The sequence below is a fragment of the Ostrea edulis genome, chromosome 6, assembly GCF_947568905.1.
Source record: "Ostrea edulis chromosome 6, xbOstEdul1.1, whole genome shotgun sequence".
NCBI classification, from domain to species: Eukaryota; Metazoa; Mollusca; class Bivalvia; order Ostreida; family Ostreidae; genus Ostrea; species Ostrea edulis.
In genome coordinates this window covers 37,999,509-38,020,295 of record NC_079169.1, presented here as the reverse complement: position 1 = coordinate 38,020,295, position 20,787 = coordinate 37,999,509, and the positions used below count along the sequence as shown (strand labels likewise).

The window sequence follows — 20,787 nt, the reverse complement described above, 5'->3', positions numbered from 1 at the left end:
TGCATCGACCAAAAAACAATAAAAACTGCAGGATATTTCCAACTTGTATCATTTCATGCAAACCGTAAAGGTTTGTTTGTCACCGGAAGTACTCAAATCTCGTGTCATCTCGTTTGCGAGCTTACAGCCCCTATTTGCATAATTTTCACGTTATAATGCGAAATTTTATTTTTTTTCAGCTACGAAAATGAGCTTAATGGGCTAGCTTTCGTACTAATATGTCCCTTTTAAACTCAAATTTGATATCATGAATTTTTTCATATATCAAGTGTATAAAGGTCATTCTTTATGTCAGTTACCGCTGAAGTCTTCTAATAAAGTAAAACGTCTTTATATATATATTTATTTTGTGACAAAGGTTTAGATGTCATCAGACCCGATTGTGCAATGAAATAAAAAAAGCTGATTTAAAGATCACCCCTAATAGGCCGGGGGTCTGGGGGCCGCCAAGAATATCATGAACTGGACACACACATGTAAGATGTCAAACTGGAGCATTATTTTTATTGGGTATCATGAAAATTTATCAAGAAACTAACCTTAAAAATCCAAGGGATGACCATGTATTTCGATATAAGATGAGTTTAAGGAAGTGTGTTTACATTGTAATGTATTGTGCGAGTTTGTGTCAAAGCGGATTATTTTACGAGTATAATGAGACCATATCATAATTTACTATGGAGAAATAAACATACCAGCCTAGTGGCCTCTCCCCACTTTTACTGATTGGAACTTTTTAAATAGAAAAATTGCCAAAGTATTAAAGAGAATGATTTCACAGTTTAAGAAAATTGAGCTTGGAAAAGTAAACATATTTTAACACCCCTCCCTCCATTCTTTGTGACATCAGTGGTATGCAAAGTGAGCAATTTATTTACATACATGACTTGGGCTTCATGTTCGCAGTTACTCCCATTACATCGCATGTTTGGGGCGTGCTTTTCAATGCAGTCCTACGCTTTACATAAAATGTGTGTGTGTGTTACAGCTGTATTTGATATTTATTTCTGTCTAAGTTGTAATACAATGAATCCTGAAAATTTCAGAAGATATAATATACAAATGAATGATATAAATATAATCGGGCGCGTTGCATCAGTTTTTTTTTAAAATGGGGAAGGGAGGCAGCCGGAAAAGGAGTTGGTTTCATAATTGTCTGAAAATACTTACCTTTCAAAATTCAAAATGAAAGCAAAGCTCTAAATCCTGAATTTGTATAATAAGGGGACAAAGGTTGATGTTTTCTTTCAATTCTTGGATTGATTTAATTACATTTCCACTACAATTCACTATCATATTATTTAAAAAAAGGTCGGGAACCAGCCTATAGATAGAACTTTAAAAATGGCCACCATTTCCTGTAACAATAGTGGAGAAAAAACAATGTCAAAAACCCGTAAGGCTAGTTTCTGGCTCCATCCTCTAATGCTACATGTACGTAACTACAATGCAGGTCGAGCTGTGCGATGTATTAAAGTTGATTTGAATAAAAATTCATTTTCAAAATATTGAATCGCATTTGAAGGCACAAAAACCAACCCAGAAAGATTAGATACGGATTCGATATACATGTACATGTAATTAACATTGTCCAGGCGCTGATATAGAAAATTTTCAAAGGGGAGGGGGGTTGAACCAGAGGATTAAGTTGTTGATATCATGATATGTATTTTGTACATTTTTATCATCTGCATGGGGTTTTATAGATTAGCTACATGTACCAAATAAAAATCACTTTAGAAAAGAATTTAAAATGACAAACGAATTTGCAGCTAAGGGATGTAATCAAATGTTGAATATCTGACAAAAATACTAAAATCACATAGTTTTCATCAACACCCCTCCCTCTCAACACCGATGAATGTTGAAAATGATAATAATTAGTGAATAAAAATCGATGTTGAATGACATAAACTTACAGAGCCTCCCCCCCCCCCCCCCCTTATCTAGATTTAGATTTTTATTTGACAATCAATGTAGTAATAATGTTCCCATATAAGTAGCATCCACTGATATTTATCTCCCTCTATCTTTCTCTGATATTTATCTCCCTCTATCTTTCTCTGATCTTTCTCTGATATTTATCTCCCTCTATCTTTCTCTGATATTTATCTCCTTCTATCTTTCTCTAGCACTCTTTTTAAAACCAAAATGAAAGGCATGTACGTGTGTTGCAACCTCCGTACTCCTAAATCCGTCAAAGTAAAATGTACATGTGTTGGTTGCCCATATAATTTCTGCTATCTAATTGTGTTTTGATCATCCAAAATGTTGATTAGAAGTAATAATGAAGAATTGATGATCCTGATCTAAATTAGTAAAGAACTCATATTTACAAATTTTGTTACATCAATACCCAACATTGCAAGTGAAAAAGTCACAATAATGGACACATAAATAAAATCAGTGACTAAAATTATTTTGCAGTCATTCTATTTTTAATTAATTTTAGAAAGATCCAACTGAACTGACAATAAGATATTATAAATCCTTATATTGACACTATGAATTGAGGACTGCAACATGTTGTGTGCCCTTGTATTTAAGAGAAACAACATGAGCTGCATTGTGAAAAATGTTTCCAATTTAGAGGACTTTCAAATATAAGAATTTTTATCACTTGACTTTACGGAAACTGCGAAGATCAGAAATTTTCATGTGCAACATAACAGAAGAGAAAATATAGTCAGTCGAGGCAAAGTACATGTATATCTATAGACAATATTTTTGTATTGATCCATCAGACAAGCGTAAACTGTGTATAGCAATCTTCACAAGTCAAGGGTTATTGATTTGTTACCTCACACTAACCAATAACCCTTCACTTATAAAGATGGTGTATAGCCTGCTATTGACTTTGGTATTACGAATTAAGTTTAAATTTTGATATAAGTTGCGTTATTGAGCTACACCAATAAATAATTACTTCATATAATTAATGATTCTTTCACTTAGTTGATTTGATTGAAATTTCTCTAAATTTTGCCAGCCTTTGCATTATATTTTCTAAGCACTTTTAAACAAAGGAATTCTTTGGAACACTCTTACAATTTCCATAATCTTTCCGGCCCATAAATTTGGTGCTTGCAGCAATGTTTCTTGTCTGTATAGTGTTAGAAGACATGATTATGTATATATTTCATGTAATGATTGATTGTGTTGCTTATGTTGTGTTGACACCATCAGACAAATCAAGTTTAATTGAATAAATTTTAAATGCAACAAGAGGCCCATCGGTCACATCGCTTACCTGAGTCACCTTAAAGATTTTCCCTATATATTTGCACGTAAAACTTTGATCCCTATTGTGGCCCCACCCTATCTCCGGGGGCCATGATTTTTAAAATTTAAAAAAAAATTGAATCTGCACTATGTCAGGAAGCTTTCATGCAAATTTCCGCTTTCCTGGCCCAGTAGTTTTGAGAAGATTTTTAAAGATTTTCCCTAATATATTTCTATGTAAAACTTTGATCCCCTATTGTGGCCCCATCCTAACCCAGGGGGGTCATGATTTGAACAAACTTGAATCTGCACTATGTCAGGAAGCTTTCATGTAAATATCAGCTTTTCTGGCTTAGTGGTTCTTGAGATGAAGATTTTTAAAGATTTTTCCTATATATTTGTATGTAAAACTTTGATCCCTTTTGTGGCCCTATCCTACCCCCGGGGGCCATGATTTTAACAAACTTGAATTTGCACTATGTCAGGAAGCTTTCATGTAAATTTCAGCTTTTCTGGCCCAGTGGTTCTTGAGAAGAAGATTTTTAAATGACCTCACCCTATTTTTGCATTTATCTCCCATGGCCCTTCATTTGAACAAACTTGAAAGACCTTCATCCAAGGATGCTTTGTGGCAAGTTTGGTTGAAATTGGCCCAGTGGTTCTGGAGAAGAAATCAAAAATGAAAAGTTTACATACAGACGGGCAGACAGAATGACGGACCTCCCTTGAGCTTTCAGCTCAGGTGAGCTAAAAAGGTCATGTTGAGAACACTTGTAGCTCAATAATAAGTGTTGCAACCCAGTAATTGATATTACTCCAAATCTCAGGTGTGAACCTCTTCAAATGAAAATAGGCCAAAATATGAAGCACTAATATTTCAAACTACAATGTACAATTTTTAGAAAAATTTGCTAAATATTTCTTGACAACAAAATGACCCAATATATGTAACTGTCCACAAAATGGCAGACCTTACCTTTTCGATCACTTCCTCCCCCAGCTTGATGTGATTCGTATTGATCTTACCTTTCCAATCACTTCCTCCCCAGCTTGATGTGATTCGTATTGATCTTACCTTTCCATTCACTTCCTCCCCCAGCTTGATGTGATTCGTATTGATCTTACCTTTCCAATCACTTCCTCCCCCAGCTTGATGTGATTCGTATTGATCATGTATTTCAGATCTTCTGATGGTGGTAAATTGGCCATAATTGGAATACCCGGCCTGCCTGTCTGTTGGTCTGTGCCGAGAATACCTGAGGGACGATGATGAGGGTCATTTCCAGTATCAGTGAGCTCTATGGGCACAGGAGGTACCGGTGGGAGGGGCTCTGAAAACAAGAGATACACAAAAAAATGTCCATGTACTAGCTTGTTCATATACTGTAGATCTATTAGGTGTTTTTTCCTCATGGAGGATGAACTTTGGCAGTCAACAGGGTTTTATGTAGTTGGGCTATGAATTCATGGATCAATTTCAACTAGAACTGTCGAAGTTGCACTGATCTACTCTCACTGACCACAATAGAAATGGGGCAGAGATTGAGGTGGCATACTCTCACTGACCACAATAGAAATGGGGCAGAGATTGAAGTGGCATACTCTCACTGACCACAATAGAAATGGGGCAGAGATTGAGGTGGCAGATGCTGGACACGTGTGTTCTACATGTATGAACTAACTTTAAGGTGAAACTGGAAACCATGTATGGCTTAGAAGCCATTCCCTTTCTCGGAGCCAATTTACCTTTTGACCCTGACGTTATTTCAAGTGAGAAGGGAAATCCCTTAATGAATTGAAACCACTTTCTTATATCACTATCCAATTGACCTCGACCTCAAAATTTAAAGTGTTCACTCTCATCCCAAGGCAGGTATCTTTATAAAATTCCGAGACTTTGTGTGGGTAGGGAAATCATTTAAAAACCCAATTTTAAGTTAACACCACCAAATTTTACCTGTATCCTGATTAAGGCTAAGCCACCTGTCAATCAAACTTTTGACAATAGAAACCTTGTGGTATCTTTTTTTTTTGCCTTTAAGGAACAACATACCAGATAAAACCATTATGGAAAATAGAAGATATTTACAATGACATTTTGAATGTTGTTAAATTCAATTTTCTGCTTTTCCTAAATATGCATTTAGTTTTTATGCTGTATCAGCAAACTTTAAAAAGTCTTCCAAATGATAGAGACAATACTACATTGTAACTATCATAATTTTGGCTCCACCCTGGAACCAAACCCTTACCAAGGATCATGAAATTATTTCATAAATTTGGTAAAGGACTACTAGTCCTTCTAAATATCTATTTAGTTTCAATTTAATATCAACAGCATTAAAGAAGATATTATCTAAATGTTTTACACATATTACACCATATACAGTAAAACTTCTCCAAACCGGCCCCTCAGAATACCGGTTCTCCCTGAATATCGGCCGATTTTCAAAGTCCCGGCAGAAATCTTAACATTTCCTTACAAAGAAAGTCTTACAAAACCGGCCACCCCTGAAAACCGGACATCGGCCACTTTTTAAAGTACATTTGTTAACAAACATGTGTAATTTACCCTTAACATACCGGCCACTTTTTGAAGACAAGAAAATCTTGGCCAAAGGTTAATTAAGATCGTCCAGGTGTGCAAATTGACTGACCAACTGGCCAGGTATGAAATTATCCATCGGAGGTGTGAAAAACACTAGTGGCCTCTTTAATTCTATTGTTTACCTGTGCTGTCAAGGGTGTTAGTTGACACTTAGCTAATCCAAGAGACCCTTCCAAATTCTGTACAAAATGTAAAACACAGTTGGGAAATTATTGAATGAATACCTTATCAAACGCCATATTGTTTCACCATACTTTCGTATGGATATAAGCGGTAGTTAATAAAGAACAAACCCATGACTGTTAATGATAATTATTAAAAGATAGATTAATTTTCTTGGTTTCCATAGACTTAAAATTCCAAAGAAATATTCAAATTACAATTTCGTATTTACTACTGTACTTTTTAAAAACGTCAAAACAAAATTGTTAATGACATAAGCGATGAATGTAAACAGAGTTTTTATAGGTAAGAGGAATTCCAATAATAGGCCTCTGTGTTTTCTTTATGTATCCTGTTATAGATTTTCAGTTTAAAATTAGATGATTTCAGCGAGAATATTTCTTGTAATTCATAATTATCTTTAGGTACAAGCGGACTAATTTAATCTCCACCGATAATTGATCATAGATCACCAGATCAAAGTGAACAGTACCTACTTTGTGAATATTGAGATAAAATGTCTATCATTGCTAAATTCTTGGTATACCGGCCATCCCTCTAAACCGGCCGTTTTTCCCGGTCCGAGAGCCGGCCGGTTTAGAGAAGTTTCACTGTATACCAAGTTTCGCTCTGCCATGGAGTCAGAACCACTATACCCCTGGAATATGAAATTTATAATTTTTGGTAGAAGTCTTCCTGCTCTACATCACTATAATGCATTTAGTTTTTCTTAGAGATAAAAGTTTGTAGAGAAGATTTTTGAAAGTTGGTCAATTTTTAACAGTTTTTGCCCCATCCTTAGGGCCCCAGGGGTGGTGAAGCCCTGAAAGAAAAAGGCATAGTTTTAGCCAAAATCTGCCCTGTCATGAAAATTCACCAAAATACTGAGTCTGGTATTTGAGAATGTGCCATTTATGAATATGACCATTGTTATTCGTAATCTTCCATAGCAAAACTCTATATTAAATTGACGACGTCACCAACTTTGACGTTGATTTTGACGTAATATACGAGAGTTCTCCCCCAAGCGATGTTCTGAGTAGAAATATAAAAACTGTATTACACATAGAAGTATTAATTTTTAATAAATGCGAAATTATTGGTTTTTGTACTGATTTGAATGGGTATTAAATGGAAATTGAAACCACATCAGATATGCCGCGCAGGGGCAAAAACTGCAGGTATTCGCAGAAAGCTTTTCTGGTGCAGAAATATAATAATGGTCCAAACACCAAATTAAAGAAACATTTACATACCTGTAATAGCATTTCTTATTTCTGTTTCATATTTCTTCATTGTGGCAGATTTTAAGAAAAATTATGTTTATATCAAATTTATTAGAGTCTTGCGTGCATTCGGGAAAAACAATTACAACATCAAAGGTAGTTCATATTCACATCACTGAATTCATACGAAGTTTGGGTTAATTATCACCAATGTAATTTTTCACAAATCAAAACACAATGGAATTCATCAGTATTTTTTTTAAACTGGCATACACAATATTCCATGAACTTTGATGATAAAACATCATAAATGTAGATTCTCGATATCATATGTGTGGCATTTGGAGCAAAATGTCATTTTATAGGTATACTCAGGAAAAAACGCAGTGTTCTGAGAAACTAGAAACACAACTTCAAAGGGGAGATAATCATGAAACGGTCGCGGAGATCAGTGGTAGAGCGTTCACTCCGTAACCGGGAGGTAGTGTGTTCGAACCCTGCTCATGAAATGACTGTGTCGAACCTGAGACGTAGACATACATGTGCTTTTCGACAAACGGTTGACAAAAGTGAGAATCATGGGTCTTTCAGATAGGCACCTGATGCCACCTTGAGTGTGTCCAGGGGTCTGCATTTGCCCTACTCTTCATTTTGTATTCTTTATAGAAATTATGCAAATTGATCACTATTCGTTATCTTCAGCTTTTCATAACCTTAAAAAAGGAGGTCCTGTGTCACAACATTAAAAAAAATTCAATGCTATAGCCATGAGTGCTTATAAGCATAGGTTTTAATATGTGGTGCTTCACATACAGCTTCTGACGTCCCAATTTGAGTGAAAAGTTCTTGAAGGAAGGTAAAATAAACAAACAAAACATGAAAAACATTTATATTGTACATATATGAATAAAGAAGTCAAAATACTTCTCTCTCTCTTTCATAAATATACCATGTCTCAAACACATACTCATACACATATTCACACACTCTCACTCACCACTATCAGGTTCGGATTTCTTGACAAAAAATTGTCAATGTGTTCGGAACTGTACAACTGAGCCATTTGAAGCTGGTAACTCTCAAACACTTGGTTGACGCAATTCAGTGTCACTGTATTCACTTTTGCCCAAAGAAACCCTCTTATACGTTGTTGTAAAATACAACAAGAGTACCACAAACAGTACAATATACGCCCGACGGACAGTGAAATTCAACCTGGAAGCACATTGTGCACTCTGAATTGATACAACACACATTCTGAATAGAAAAGTCTTAAAGTGGGTCATGGTGCACCAATCCATCTGACATGTGAACTGATTATGTATTTCTCCGAGAGTGAGGTTGAAACAAAATGTTGGTGCAATACCAATCTAGTATGATGATAAAAAGTCCAGGAAACCATTTGATCTACTTTTAGCCCTAAAGTAGGTCATGGTGCACCAATTATGTTGAAATGTTAACTGATTATGAATTTCTCTGAAAGGGAGATTGTGACTAAATTTTAGAGCAATACCTGTGACCATACCAAAAAAAATCTGGAAAACTGTTTGACCTACTTTCTACCCCTAGAGGTCATTGTGTGCCAATCCAGCTGAAATATCAACTGCACTTGTCTTCCTCCGAGAGGAAACCTTTGACTAAATATCAGGACAATATCTGTATCCGTAATGAAAAAAATAGCCTGAAAAACTGTCTGACATATTTTTAGTCCAAAAATAAGTCAAGGATGAACCAATCCAGCTGAAATGTTAACTGAACTTGTATTCCTCCGAGAGGAAGCCTTTGACTAAATATCAAGGCAATATCTGTATCCGTAATGGGAAAAAAAGCCCAGAAAACTGTCTGACCTATTTTTAGTCCAAAAGTAGGTCAAGGATGGACCAATCCAGCTGAAATGAAACTGAACTTGTATTTCTCCGAGAGGAAGCCAATGACTAAATATCAAGGCAATATTTGTATCCACAATGAAAAAAAGCCTGGAAAACTGTTTGACCTATTTTTAGCTGAAAAGTAGATCATGGATGGACCAATCCAGCTGAAATGCAAACTGAACTCGTATTCCTCCAAGAGGAAGCCTTTGACTAAATTTCAGGGCAATATCTGTATCCATAATGAAAAAAGCCCAGAAAACTGTTTGACCTACTTATAGCCCTAAAGTAGGTCAAGGTTGGACCAATCCTGATGAAATGCAAACTCACTCTTACAATTCTTAAAGAAGATATTGTGACCAAATTTCAAAGTTTTACATGCATCCGTTACGGATAAAAGTCCGGAAAACATGACCCGGGACGGACAGACAGCCAGTCATCCGCACAGACAGCGCCATATAACATAATACATCCCGTCTAATGACAGGCATATAAAAACCATTTGATAGTTTATACAAGAAATAAAATTTAAGACTTGCTAATACCCCCCCCCCCCCCAATGAATAAATAAAACCATTTAATAAATATAAACTGCATTTTCTCATTATGCAAGTATATATATACATCATATATTTATCTTTGAGGAGAACAAAATTTTGATGGAATGCTCAATACTGTGAGTTTTGCAACTATATTTGTATGTATATATCCATATGTTGTGTATTTGCTTTGTGTAAATTTTTAATCCATATAAAAATTGTTCCGGGTGACGAGGGAAGAGGTGTTCAATTTTACTGGTTTATCAATACAAAAAACATAAAAACACCACACAAAGCCCTTACTTTATTTGATTATGTACTACACATGCGCGTAGATAGGTTGATTTCCATTTGCTTTTGAGAGTTACTATGAGTTACTCTTTTAGGAATTTGACAGGAAAATATCTGCATTACAAAATAATTTTCCTCCATAAATGCTGGGCAGAATTTGGCCAAAACCGTACCTACTTTTTTATAATTTATGTCCTCCTTGTCCCAAAGGTGCTTCATACCAAATTTGAAAAGAATTAGAATGGTAGTTATCAAAAAGAAGTTAAAAATGTCAAATTGTTAACACATAATGATGGACGCAGACCAATTGTAATACACGTATCAACACTTCGCCACAAGTTACATCCCTTTGCGGGGTTAGCCAAAGGTCAATTGGTGAAAGCTTTTCTTAAATAAATAGGACCTCTGCATCCTTCCCAATTTTTCTACACACACACACACACACCAGAGTTCAAAATTGCCTCATGTTCGCAAGCCCGAGACGAGTTAAAAACATCTCGGACTAGTAAACTCTCTACAGCACCTATCCATACAGACTAGTAAGAATATGGATTATATCAATCTTGAATTGATTAAGATTTTAGCAAATTTGTCCGAGTCTCAAAGATGTTTGAACTTATGGTTGATTACCTAAGTGTTTGCATGGTGGTTGCATGCTGACCTTCTAAACACATGGGTGTTTTATAGGGGGTTATGTCAGTGGGGTTATGTCAGTGGCTCTGAGACGGAAGACCATGAAAGCAAAATCAAGTATTGTTGTCTTTTCTACTGTGTGGGATCATTTTACATGATACACTAGATGGACTAGTGCAATGCTTAATTTGCAGCTTGGTGAATATCGATTGTCACTAGTTCGTACAGACTAGTGCTTGAGAAAGTTAATTTCGAACAGTGCACACACACACACACACACACACACACACACACACACACACACACACACACACACACAGACATCAGTGTTACTTAAGAAATAAGATATCATTTTTGAATGTTATTGGGATATGACATGAAGTTGGTCACGTGATCAAATCCTATAACGCCCGAAGGGCGTTATAGTGGATTTGATCACGTACCAACTTCATGTCATATCCCAATAACATTCAAAAATGATATTTTATTTCTTATATTTATATTTTCTATTTTGATTTGTGTTCTTACCGAGCTTCCATGATTATGTAGCAGATGACCAAAATAACGATCGTAGAACACAAAATAATAGTTCGTAAGAGTTTTATCGAATAAAAAATTAGAAACAATATCAAGGAAAATATAAGATATAGATATTTAATTGAAAATGTTAAAAAAAGATGAAACATGTGTAAAAATAAAGGTAATTTAGAGCATAAAGTTAACTGAAATGACAAGAAGAGCGGAGTAAACTACATCCGTGGTGTGATTTAGTCGCTATCAGCGATGGAGAAACTGGCGTCGGTGTAGCTTACTAAGTTGAAAACGCAATAGTTGATCACAGATTTCGACAGAATTTCAAAGGATCTGAGAGAATTGATGGTGGATATGATGGGTCAAGTTAACGTTAAGCTCTTAGTCAGGTTTTTGGAAAGAAACAACGTTCATCGTTTAGGACTCGTGGTTGTAGCCATGCAGGAGACGATTCAAGACAGTAGGACAGATTTAGACCAAGTGCAGGTAGGTTGTGTCTTTTATTTACCTTCAGTGTGTGTAAAATAAAATAAAAATGAACTGACAGAGTTTTTGTTCACTTGAGAGATTTCTGTTGTAGGATTTTAACGAAGACTCGCACCGGTACCCTGACATGAACATGTAAATTTTTTGAGCCTCGAAACCAGCCTCGCTTATAATCATGCCGAGTCATAGCCTTGATGGAAGTTGCCAGGAAACAACAGGTTAACTTATCATCATGAAGTAAATACATGTAGGCTTATAACTCTGCCTACATGTTTTCGCTTCCAATATCATAGAACTTTATTTTATAAATTCGCCATGCAGAAGTTGCAGACGGTATTTAAAACTGTATAAAATGAAACAACAGAACGATATATGTTTAATGTTTCTCTTTTATAAATTGATGAAATTCTTGTTTGCTTACAAATAAACTGTATATTAAATATCCTGCTGCGTTTATTTCTGTTATGATGTCATTGCAGTGGCGGATCCAGGGTTTACGAAAGGGTGTGTGTGAAAGTCAAGTATTAGCCAAAATGCTTAGCCATTTTGGGTGCCAATCTGGAATTTTACTAATCTGGAATTTTACTCACACTATATTTCTATTATTTTAATTTGTGGCGAGAGGGGGGGGGGGGGGGGGGGGAGGGGGGGGGGTCTAAATCCCCCACTGCATTGCATAAGCAAGAAGCCAGATGAAAATACAGGAACTGACTTTTGAAGCGGTGATTGTATTCATACGCAAGTACAAACTGATCACATGACCAAATTCATGTCATACGAAATTGAACATCAATATCATTAGTACTGTCATATAAGGAAGTGCATTGGCAAATGTAAATATATGTATATGTACCTTGGGGATGTGGCGATTTATGCACCTCTTCTTTTGGTTCCGGGTACTCTTCACTGAATTTTCTGTAAAATATTCACAACATACTCATATCTACAGATCTGATATATATCTACTGTTTTCTAAATAAAAAACCCTTCAGGCCTCCATAAGTTAAAGGCCTCCATAAGTTAAAGGGACTGATTCACGATTTCCCCCCAAACTTTGTTTTTCACTTTAAAAAAAATTAAGGTTATTTACCATGACAAAAGCTCATTATAGAGAGTTTATTATTTGTTTTGGAAACAAAGATTGAGGTGTGTTATTGTTTATGAAATTTTCAAAATAAATGGATATTGATCCAAGTTTATTATGTATATCACATCTTATTAGTATACTTTAGGTAAAATGTGTCATTTAAAAGTTAAACTTTGCGATTATACAAAATGAAGATGCTTTAAATTACAAAATCAACATTTCACTGGTTTGTTTGTTTACATAAAAAGACTCGAGTCTTTGTTTACATAATACAGAATTACAGCTAAAATATTGCTCTTATCCTTGCATTCAGAAGGTCCAAATTTTGGTTGTCAACATTAAATGAGTTATATTCTTAATTTTTAACATCAAAAATGAAAACTATTTCTTTCAAAAAACGTGAACCAGTCCCTTAAGTACCACACTGCAAATCTACCAGCTTTCTTTTACATTGACTTTTTCTTCAAGATCACAAAGTGAAACCTGGCTTGGATTTCTCAAAAAATTATCGAACTTAAAATTCAATAATTGTTTGGCTTTTTTTTCTTTTGTTAGAAATAATTTTGAATAATGATAGCTAGGCAGCATTTAAGGTATTTCCACTTAATAAGCGTGTTTTATTAGATATTTATATCATGCACCAAATCACAGCAAAATTTTGACTATTTTGAATCTCTTATTTGGAAACAAAACACATTTTTTATCATTCCGGGAAAAATCAACAAAAAATCATATAAAATAACAGAGCTTGTACATGTATTACTCTTCCAATGGTGAAATCATACTTCATATGAGGAATTTAACGAGCCATTAAATAAAATATTAGTTATTAGTGTAATGGATTAAATTGGATTTTTTTTTTTTATTTCTTCACGAATGAAGCACATAAGTTGTCTGGTAATTATCAATGTATTCTTCATTCAACAAGTCTAGTACAGTGAAAGAGTTTTCATAAGAATATTGCCAATAATTGCTTCGAAACTCAGGGCTAAACACCTATTTGGGAAAAGTGAGGTCAAGATCAAAGGAAATGTCAAGGTAAAAAAAATTGATGCATTTGAATGGATGTCATCAATACGTATCAGCATATAAGGTTTCATAAAAATATCTTGAATACAGTGCTCCCTCGATATAACACCAACTTTAAGACCAATTTGGGCAATAAAGTAAAGACTGAAAACTTGTCAACATCAAAAAATTCGGGAATAACCAGCCTTGTTATCAAATTTGAGGATGTTAATTAATAAAACAAATTTACCATTATAGAAATTCAGTTCTGTCAATTTATTGGGCTCCATTCTGCATTCTTTAAAAACCCAACAAAATAAGAGGTAAGCGTGTAGCAAAATACCCAGATCTATATCAGAGCGAGATGTGTCACCAGCATAAGTCGAGACTGATAAACCCTTATTAATTAACATCCTCAAATTTGATAACAAGGCTGGTTATTCCCGAATTTTTTAATGTTGATAAGTTTTCAGTCTATATCAATAGATTCATAAATGCTTGTTTTTGATGCTGACATCATCATATCTCTGGAACAGCCCCCCACTTTACCTGCAATATTCACAAGCCTCGTTGAAATCGGGTCGGTCTTCGGGCCTAAATTCCCAACATTTCTCCATGAATTTATACACCACTACTGGACAGTGTGTAGTTTTTTTCAGGCGTTTTCCTTCCATCAGTTTCTGGTATCCCTCCTTGGAGAAATTGTTACACAATATGGGGGCTTTGGCGTGAGTGAACACCTCCCAGATCAAAATACCGTAGCTCCAGATATCGCCTTTTGTCGTAAATTTCCTATTGGCTATGCTCTCTGGTGAACACCTGAATTGAAACTAACTGAAGTAAATATTACATACAATTGAATGTGAATTATCACAGACTTTATTAACTACACAAAAAGAAGTTCTAAAATCAGTGAGTTTACCGACCACACCAAATGAAATTCTGAAATCTGCAGGAAGTTCTAAAATCAGTGAGTTTACCAACCACACCAAATAAAATTCTGAAATCTGCAGGAAGTTCTAAAATCAGTGAGTTTACCGACCACACCAAATGAAGTTCTGAAATCAGCGTGTTTACAATTCTCACATGAGGGATCTGAATCTACATGACATTGCTGAGGACACGAGGGATTTGAATCTACATGACATAATGATGCTGAGGACATGAGGGATCTGAATCTACATGACATTGCTGAGGACACGAGGGATCTGAATCTACATGACATGACCGAGGACATGAGGGATCTGAATCTACATGACATTGCTGAGGACACGAGGGATCTGAATCTATATGACATGATGATGCTGAGGACATGAGGGATCTTTATCTTCATGACATGACATTGCTGAGGACACGAGGGGTCTGAATCTACATGACATTGCTGAGGACACGAGGGATCTGAATTTACATGACATAATGATGCTGAGGACATGAGGGATCTGAATCTACATGACATATTGCTGAGGACACGAGGGATCTGAATTTACATGACATTGCTGAGGACATGAGGGATCTGAATCTACATGACGATACTGAGGACACAAGGGATCTGAATCTACATGACATGATGACGCTGAGGACACGAGGGATCTGAATCTACATGACATTGCTGAGGACACGAGGGATCTGAATCTATATGCCATGACGATACTGAGGACACGAGGGATCTGAATCTACATGACATGACGATACTGAGGACACGAGGGATCTGAATCTACTTGACGATGCTGAGGACACAAGGGATCTGAATCTACATGACATTGCTGAGGACACGAGGGATCTGAATCTACATGACATGATGATGCTGAGGACACGAGGGATCTGAATCTACATGACATGACAATACTGAGGACACGAGGGATCTGAATCTACATGACATGACAATGCTGAGGACACGAGGGATCTGAATCTACATGACATGGCTGAGGAAACGAGGGATCTGAATCTACATGACATGACAATACTGAGGACACGAGGGATCTGAATCTATATCACATGATGATACTGAGGACACGAGGGATCTGAATCTAAATGACATTGCTGAGGACACGAGGGATCTGAATCTATATGCCATGACGATACTGAGGACACGAGGGATCTGAATCTACATGACATGACGATACTGAGGACACGAGGGATCTGAATCTACTTGACGATGCTGAGGACACAAGGGATCTGAATCTACATGACATTGCTGAGGACACGAGGGATCTGAATCTACATGACATGATGATGCTGAGGACACGAGGGATCTGAATCTACATGACATGACAATACTGAGGACACGAGGGATCTGAATCTACATGACATGACAATGCTGAGGACACGAGGGATCTGAATCTACATGACATGGCTGAGGAAACGAGGGATCTGAATCTACATGACATGACAATACTGAGGACACGAGGGATCTGAATCTATATCACATGATGATACTGAGGACACGAGGGATCTGAATCTAAATGACATTGCTGAGGACACGAGGGATCTGAATCTACATGCCATGACGATACTGAGGACACGAGGGATCTGAATCTACATGACATGACGATACTGAGGACACGAGGGATCTGAATCTACTTGACGATGCTGAGGACACAAGGGATCTGAATCTACATGACATTGCTGAGGACACGAGGGATCTGAATCTACATGACATGACAATACTGAGGACACGAGGGATCTGAATCTACATGACATGACAATGCTGAGGACACGAGGGATCTGAATCTACATGACATGGCTGAGGAAACGAGGGATCTGAATCTACATGACATGACAATACTGAGGACACGAGGGATCTGAATCTATATCACATGATGATACTGAGGACACGAGGGATCTGAATCTAAATGACATTGCTGAGGACACGAGGGATCTGAATCTACATGCCATGACGATACTGAGGACACGAGGGATCTGAATCTACATGACATGACGATACTGAGGACACGAGGGATCTGAATCTACTTGACGATGCTGAGGACACAAGGGATCTGAATCTACATGACATTGCTGAGGACACGAGGGATCTGAATCTACATGACATGATGATGCTGAGGACACGAGGGATCTGAATCTACATGACATGACAATACTGAGGACACGAGGGATCTGAATCTATATCACATGATGATACTGAGGACACGAGGGATCTGAATCTAAATGACATTGCTGAGGACACGAGGGATCTGAATCTACATGACATGACGATGCTGAGGACACCAGGGATCTGAATCTACATGACATTGCTGAGGACACATGGGATCTGAATCTATATGGCATTCTTATGTATAATTTTATGAACCTCTTTTTAGTTATGGCTTTCCTCTGTCCAAGGAATGAAGGTGTAAAAACACTACAGGAAACTACAATCTACACTACAATCTACACTACAGGACACTACAATCTACACTACATAACACTACAATCTACACTACATAACACTACAATCTACATTACAGGATACTACAATCTACACTACATAACACTACAATCTACACTACAGGACACTACTATATACACTACAATATACACTACAGGACACTACAATCTACAATACAATCTACACTACAGGACACTACAATATACACTACAATCTACACTACAGGACACTACAATATACACTACAGGACACTACAATCTACACTACAGAACACTACAATCTACACTACATAACACTACAATCTACATTACAGGACACTACAATCTACACTACAGGACACTACAATATATACTACAATCTACACTACAGGACACTACAATCTACACTACAATATACACTACAAGACACTACAATCTACACTACAGGACACTACAATACACACTACAATCTACACTACAGGACACTACAATCTACACTACAGGACACTACAATCTACACTACAGGACACTACAATCTACACTACATAACACTACAATCTACACTACATAACACTACAATCTACACTACAGGATACTACAATCTACACTACATAACACTACAATCTACACTACAGGACACTACAATCTACACTACAGGACACTACAATATATACTACAATCTACACTACAGGACACTACTATCTACACTACAATATACACTACAGGACACTACAATCTACACTACAGGACACTACAATATACACTACAGGACACTACAATATACACTACATAACACTACAATCTACACTACATAACACTACAATCTACACTACAATCTACATTACAATATACACTACAGGATACTACAATCTACACTACATAACACTACAATATACACTACAATCTACACTACAGGACACTACAATCTACACTACAGGACACTACAATATATACTACAATCTACACTACAGGACACTACAATCTACACTACAATATACACTACAGGACACTACAATCTACACTACAGGACACTACATAACACTACAATATACACTACAGGACACTACAATCTACAATACAATCTACACTACAGGACACTACAATATACACTACAATCTACACTACAATATAAACTACAGGACACTACAATCTACACTACATAACACTACAATATACACTACAATCTACACTACAGGACACTACAATATACACTACAGGACACTACTATATACACTACAATCTACACTACAATATACACTACAATCTACACTACAGGACACTACAATATACACTACAATCTACACTACAATCTACACTACAGAACACTACAATCTACACTACAGGACACCACTATATACACTACAGAACACTACAATATACACTATAGGACACTACTATATACAGTACAGGACACTACAATCTACACTACAATCTACACTACAGGACACTACAATCTACACTACAGGACACTACAATCTACACTACATAACACTACAATCTACACTACAGGACACTACAATATATACTACAATCTACACTACAGGACACTACTATATACACTACAATATACACTACAGGACACTACAATCTACACTACAGGACACTACAATACACACTACAATCTACACTACAAGACACTACAATCTACACTACATAACACTACAATCTACACTACAGGACACTACAATCTACACTACAATCTACACTACAGGACACTACAATATATACTACAATATACACTACAGGACACTACAATCTACACTACAATATACACTACAATCTACACTACATAACACTACAATCTACACTACAGGACACTACAATCTACACTACAATCTACACTACAGGACACTACTATATACACTACAATATATACTACAATCTACACAACAGGACACTACAATATATACTACAATCTACACTACAGGACACTACATTCTACACTACAATATATACTACAATCTACACTACAGGACACTACAATCTACACTACAGGACACTACAATCTACACTACAGGAGGATTGTTGCAAATTATAGTCTTGTGGTTAAGAAGATTTTTTAAAAACTCACGTACATATTCTAATACAAAACTCTTAACACCTACTGATCATATGAGAGAGCATTCTAAAATCGCAAATTCTACTGATCATATCAGAGAATGTTCTGAAATCACAAAGTTTACTGATAACATCACAGAACGTTCTGAAATCACAAGTTTACTGATCACACGTTCTGAAATCACAAAGTTTACTAATCACAAATTCTGAAATCACAAAGTTTACTGATCACATCACAGAACGTTTTGAAATCACAAGTTTACTAATTACATCACAGAAGGTTTTGAAATCACAAGTTTACTAATTACATCACAGAAGGTTTTGAAATCACAAAGTTTACTGATCACATCAGAGAACGTTCTGAAATCACGAAGTTTATCATTATATCATAGGAAGTTTTAAAATCATTAAGTTTATTGACCAAATCATATGAATTTCTGAATTCACTATTACAGTTTATTGACCACATCAGAAAAAGTTTAAAAGTTACTAAGTTTATTGACCACATCAGAGGAAGTTCTGGAAATACTAAGTTTACTGACCACATCAGAGGAAGTTCTTTGCCAGAGGACCTAGTATAGTAGTCCTTGTCTGCCTTTAGAATCTTGGCTAGACCAAAGTCGGTGATTTTGGCCACTAGAGTGTTCGTCAGAAGGACATTTCTGCCAGCCAAGTCACAGTGAATCACCCTCATATTGGCAAGGTAAGCCATTCCCTATATAACAAGATTTCAAGTCAGAAATATAAAATTCACCATATGCTGAAGCATTCAATGAAATGTTTATTGGAACACATCAACACCCAGTTTCCTTCTACAGGTATTATATACTTGGTATACGGACGGAAAATCACAGGACAAAAAGTCACAAAATCGGTAGGACAAAAAGTCGCAGGACAAAAAGTCACAATGATGATTTTTGATCAGATAGGATAAAAAGTCATAGGACAAAAAGTCACAAAAATTACTTTTGATTAAAAAAGAAAAAAAAGACAAATTCATTCTGTTATAAAATATAGAATGCTGATCGATATTCATACCAATCTTTGTATTTTGTGCATGAATAAAACGATGGTTTTCTTGTTCTTTGACTGATATCACCATTTATCTAATATCCACAGATTACCAAAAGTTGTTTTTACACCATAACTTTGAACCACCTTTATTACTCTGCATGAGTTCCATTTTTGGAATGAAGATTGGCTTAGCAAATGAGACTCCATGTATAATTTTAAGCTAACAATTACAGGTACAGTACCCGCAACATTATTCTTGACATGATAAACGATAGAACACGATACACACACGATAGGATAGGATAGCTCGGATACACGCACGATAGGATAGGATACACGCACGATACGATAGGATACACGATAAACCTGATAAACGCAAAACCTGATAAACAATCTTCACGATAGACCTGATAAACGCAAAACACGATAAACGATCTTCACGATAAACGGAAAACCTGATAGAAATGTTATAAATTTAGAAACGATTTAGACAGAACGAAATTTTGATACCTACAACATAATTACATTATGTTGATAATAATATTGAAGGATTTCAATACTCATTATATACCTACATTACGGACAACGCGGATTTCTTGTTTTCGGTAATCTATAGGTAACTCAGGAAAACTTGTATTGTCACCTAATGTTTAATATATAAATTATACAGGGAGTTAACTAAATGTAATAT

The 20,787-nt window shown here is 36.0% G+C and overlaps 1 protein-coding gene across 2 annotated transcripts in view; it reads right to left on the bottom strand.

The window, feature by feature from the left end:
• LOC125647819 (tyrosine-protein kinase JAK2-like) overlaps window positions 1–20,787 on the bottom strand; it is a 155,013-nt gene that overhangs the window by 48,813 nt on the left and 85,413 nt on the right. For both annotated transcript variants that reach the window (XM_056139556.1, XM_056139555.1), the window contains 4 exons: window positions 19,625–19,797; window positions 14,211–14,480; window positions 12,420–12,481; window positions 4,348–4,553 (listed from right to left, as the gene is read on the bottom strand). In XM_056139556.1, coding sequence (XP_055995531.1) covers window positions 4,348–4,553; window positions 12,420–12,481; window positions 14,211–14,480; window positions 19,625–19,797 — 711 coding nt within the window. The remainder of the gene's footprint in view (window positions 1–4,347; window positions 4,554–12,419; window positions 12,482–14,210; window positions 14,481–19,624; window positions 19,798–20,787) is intronic.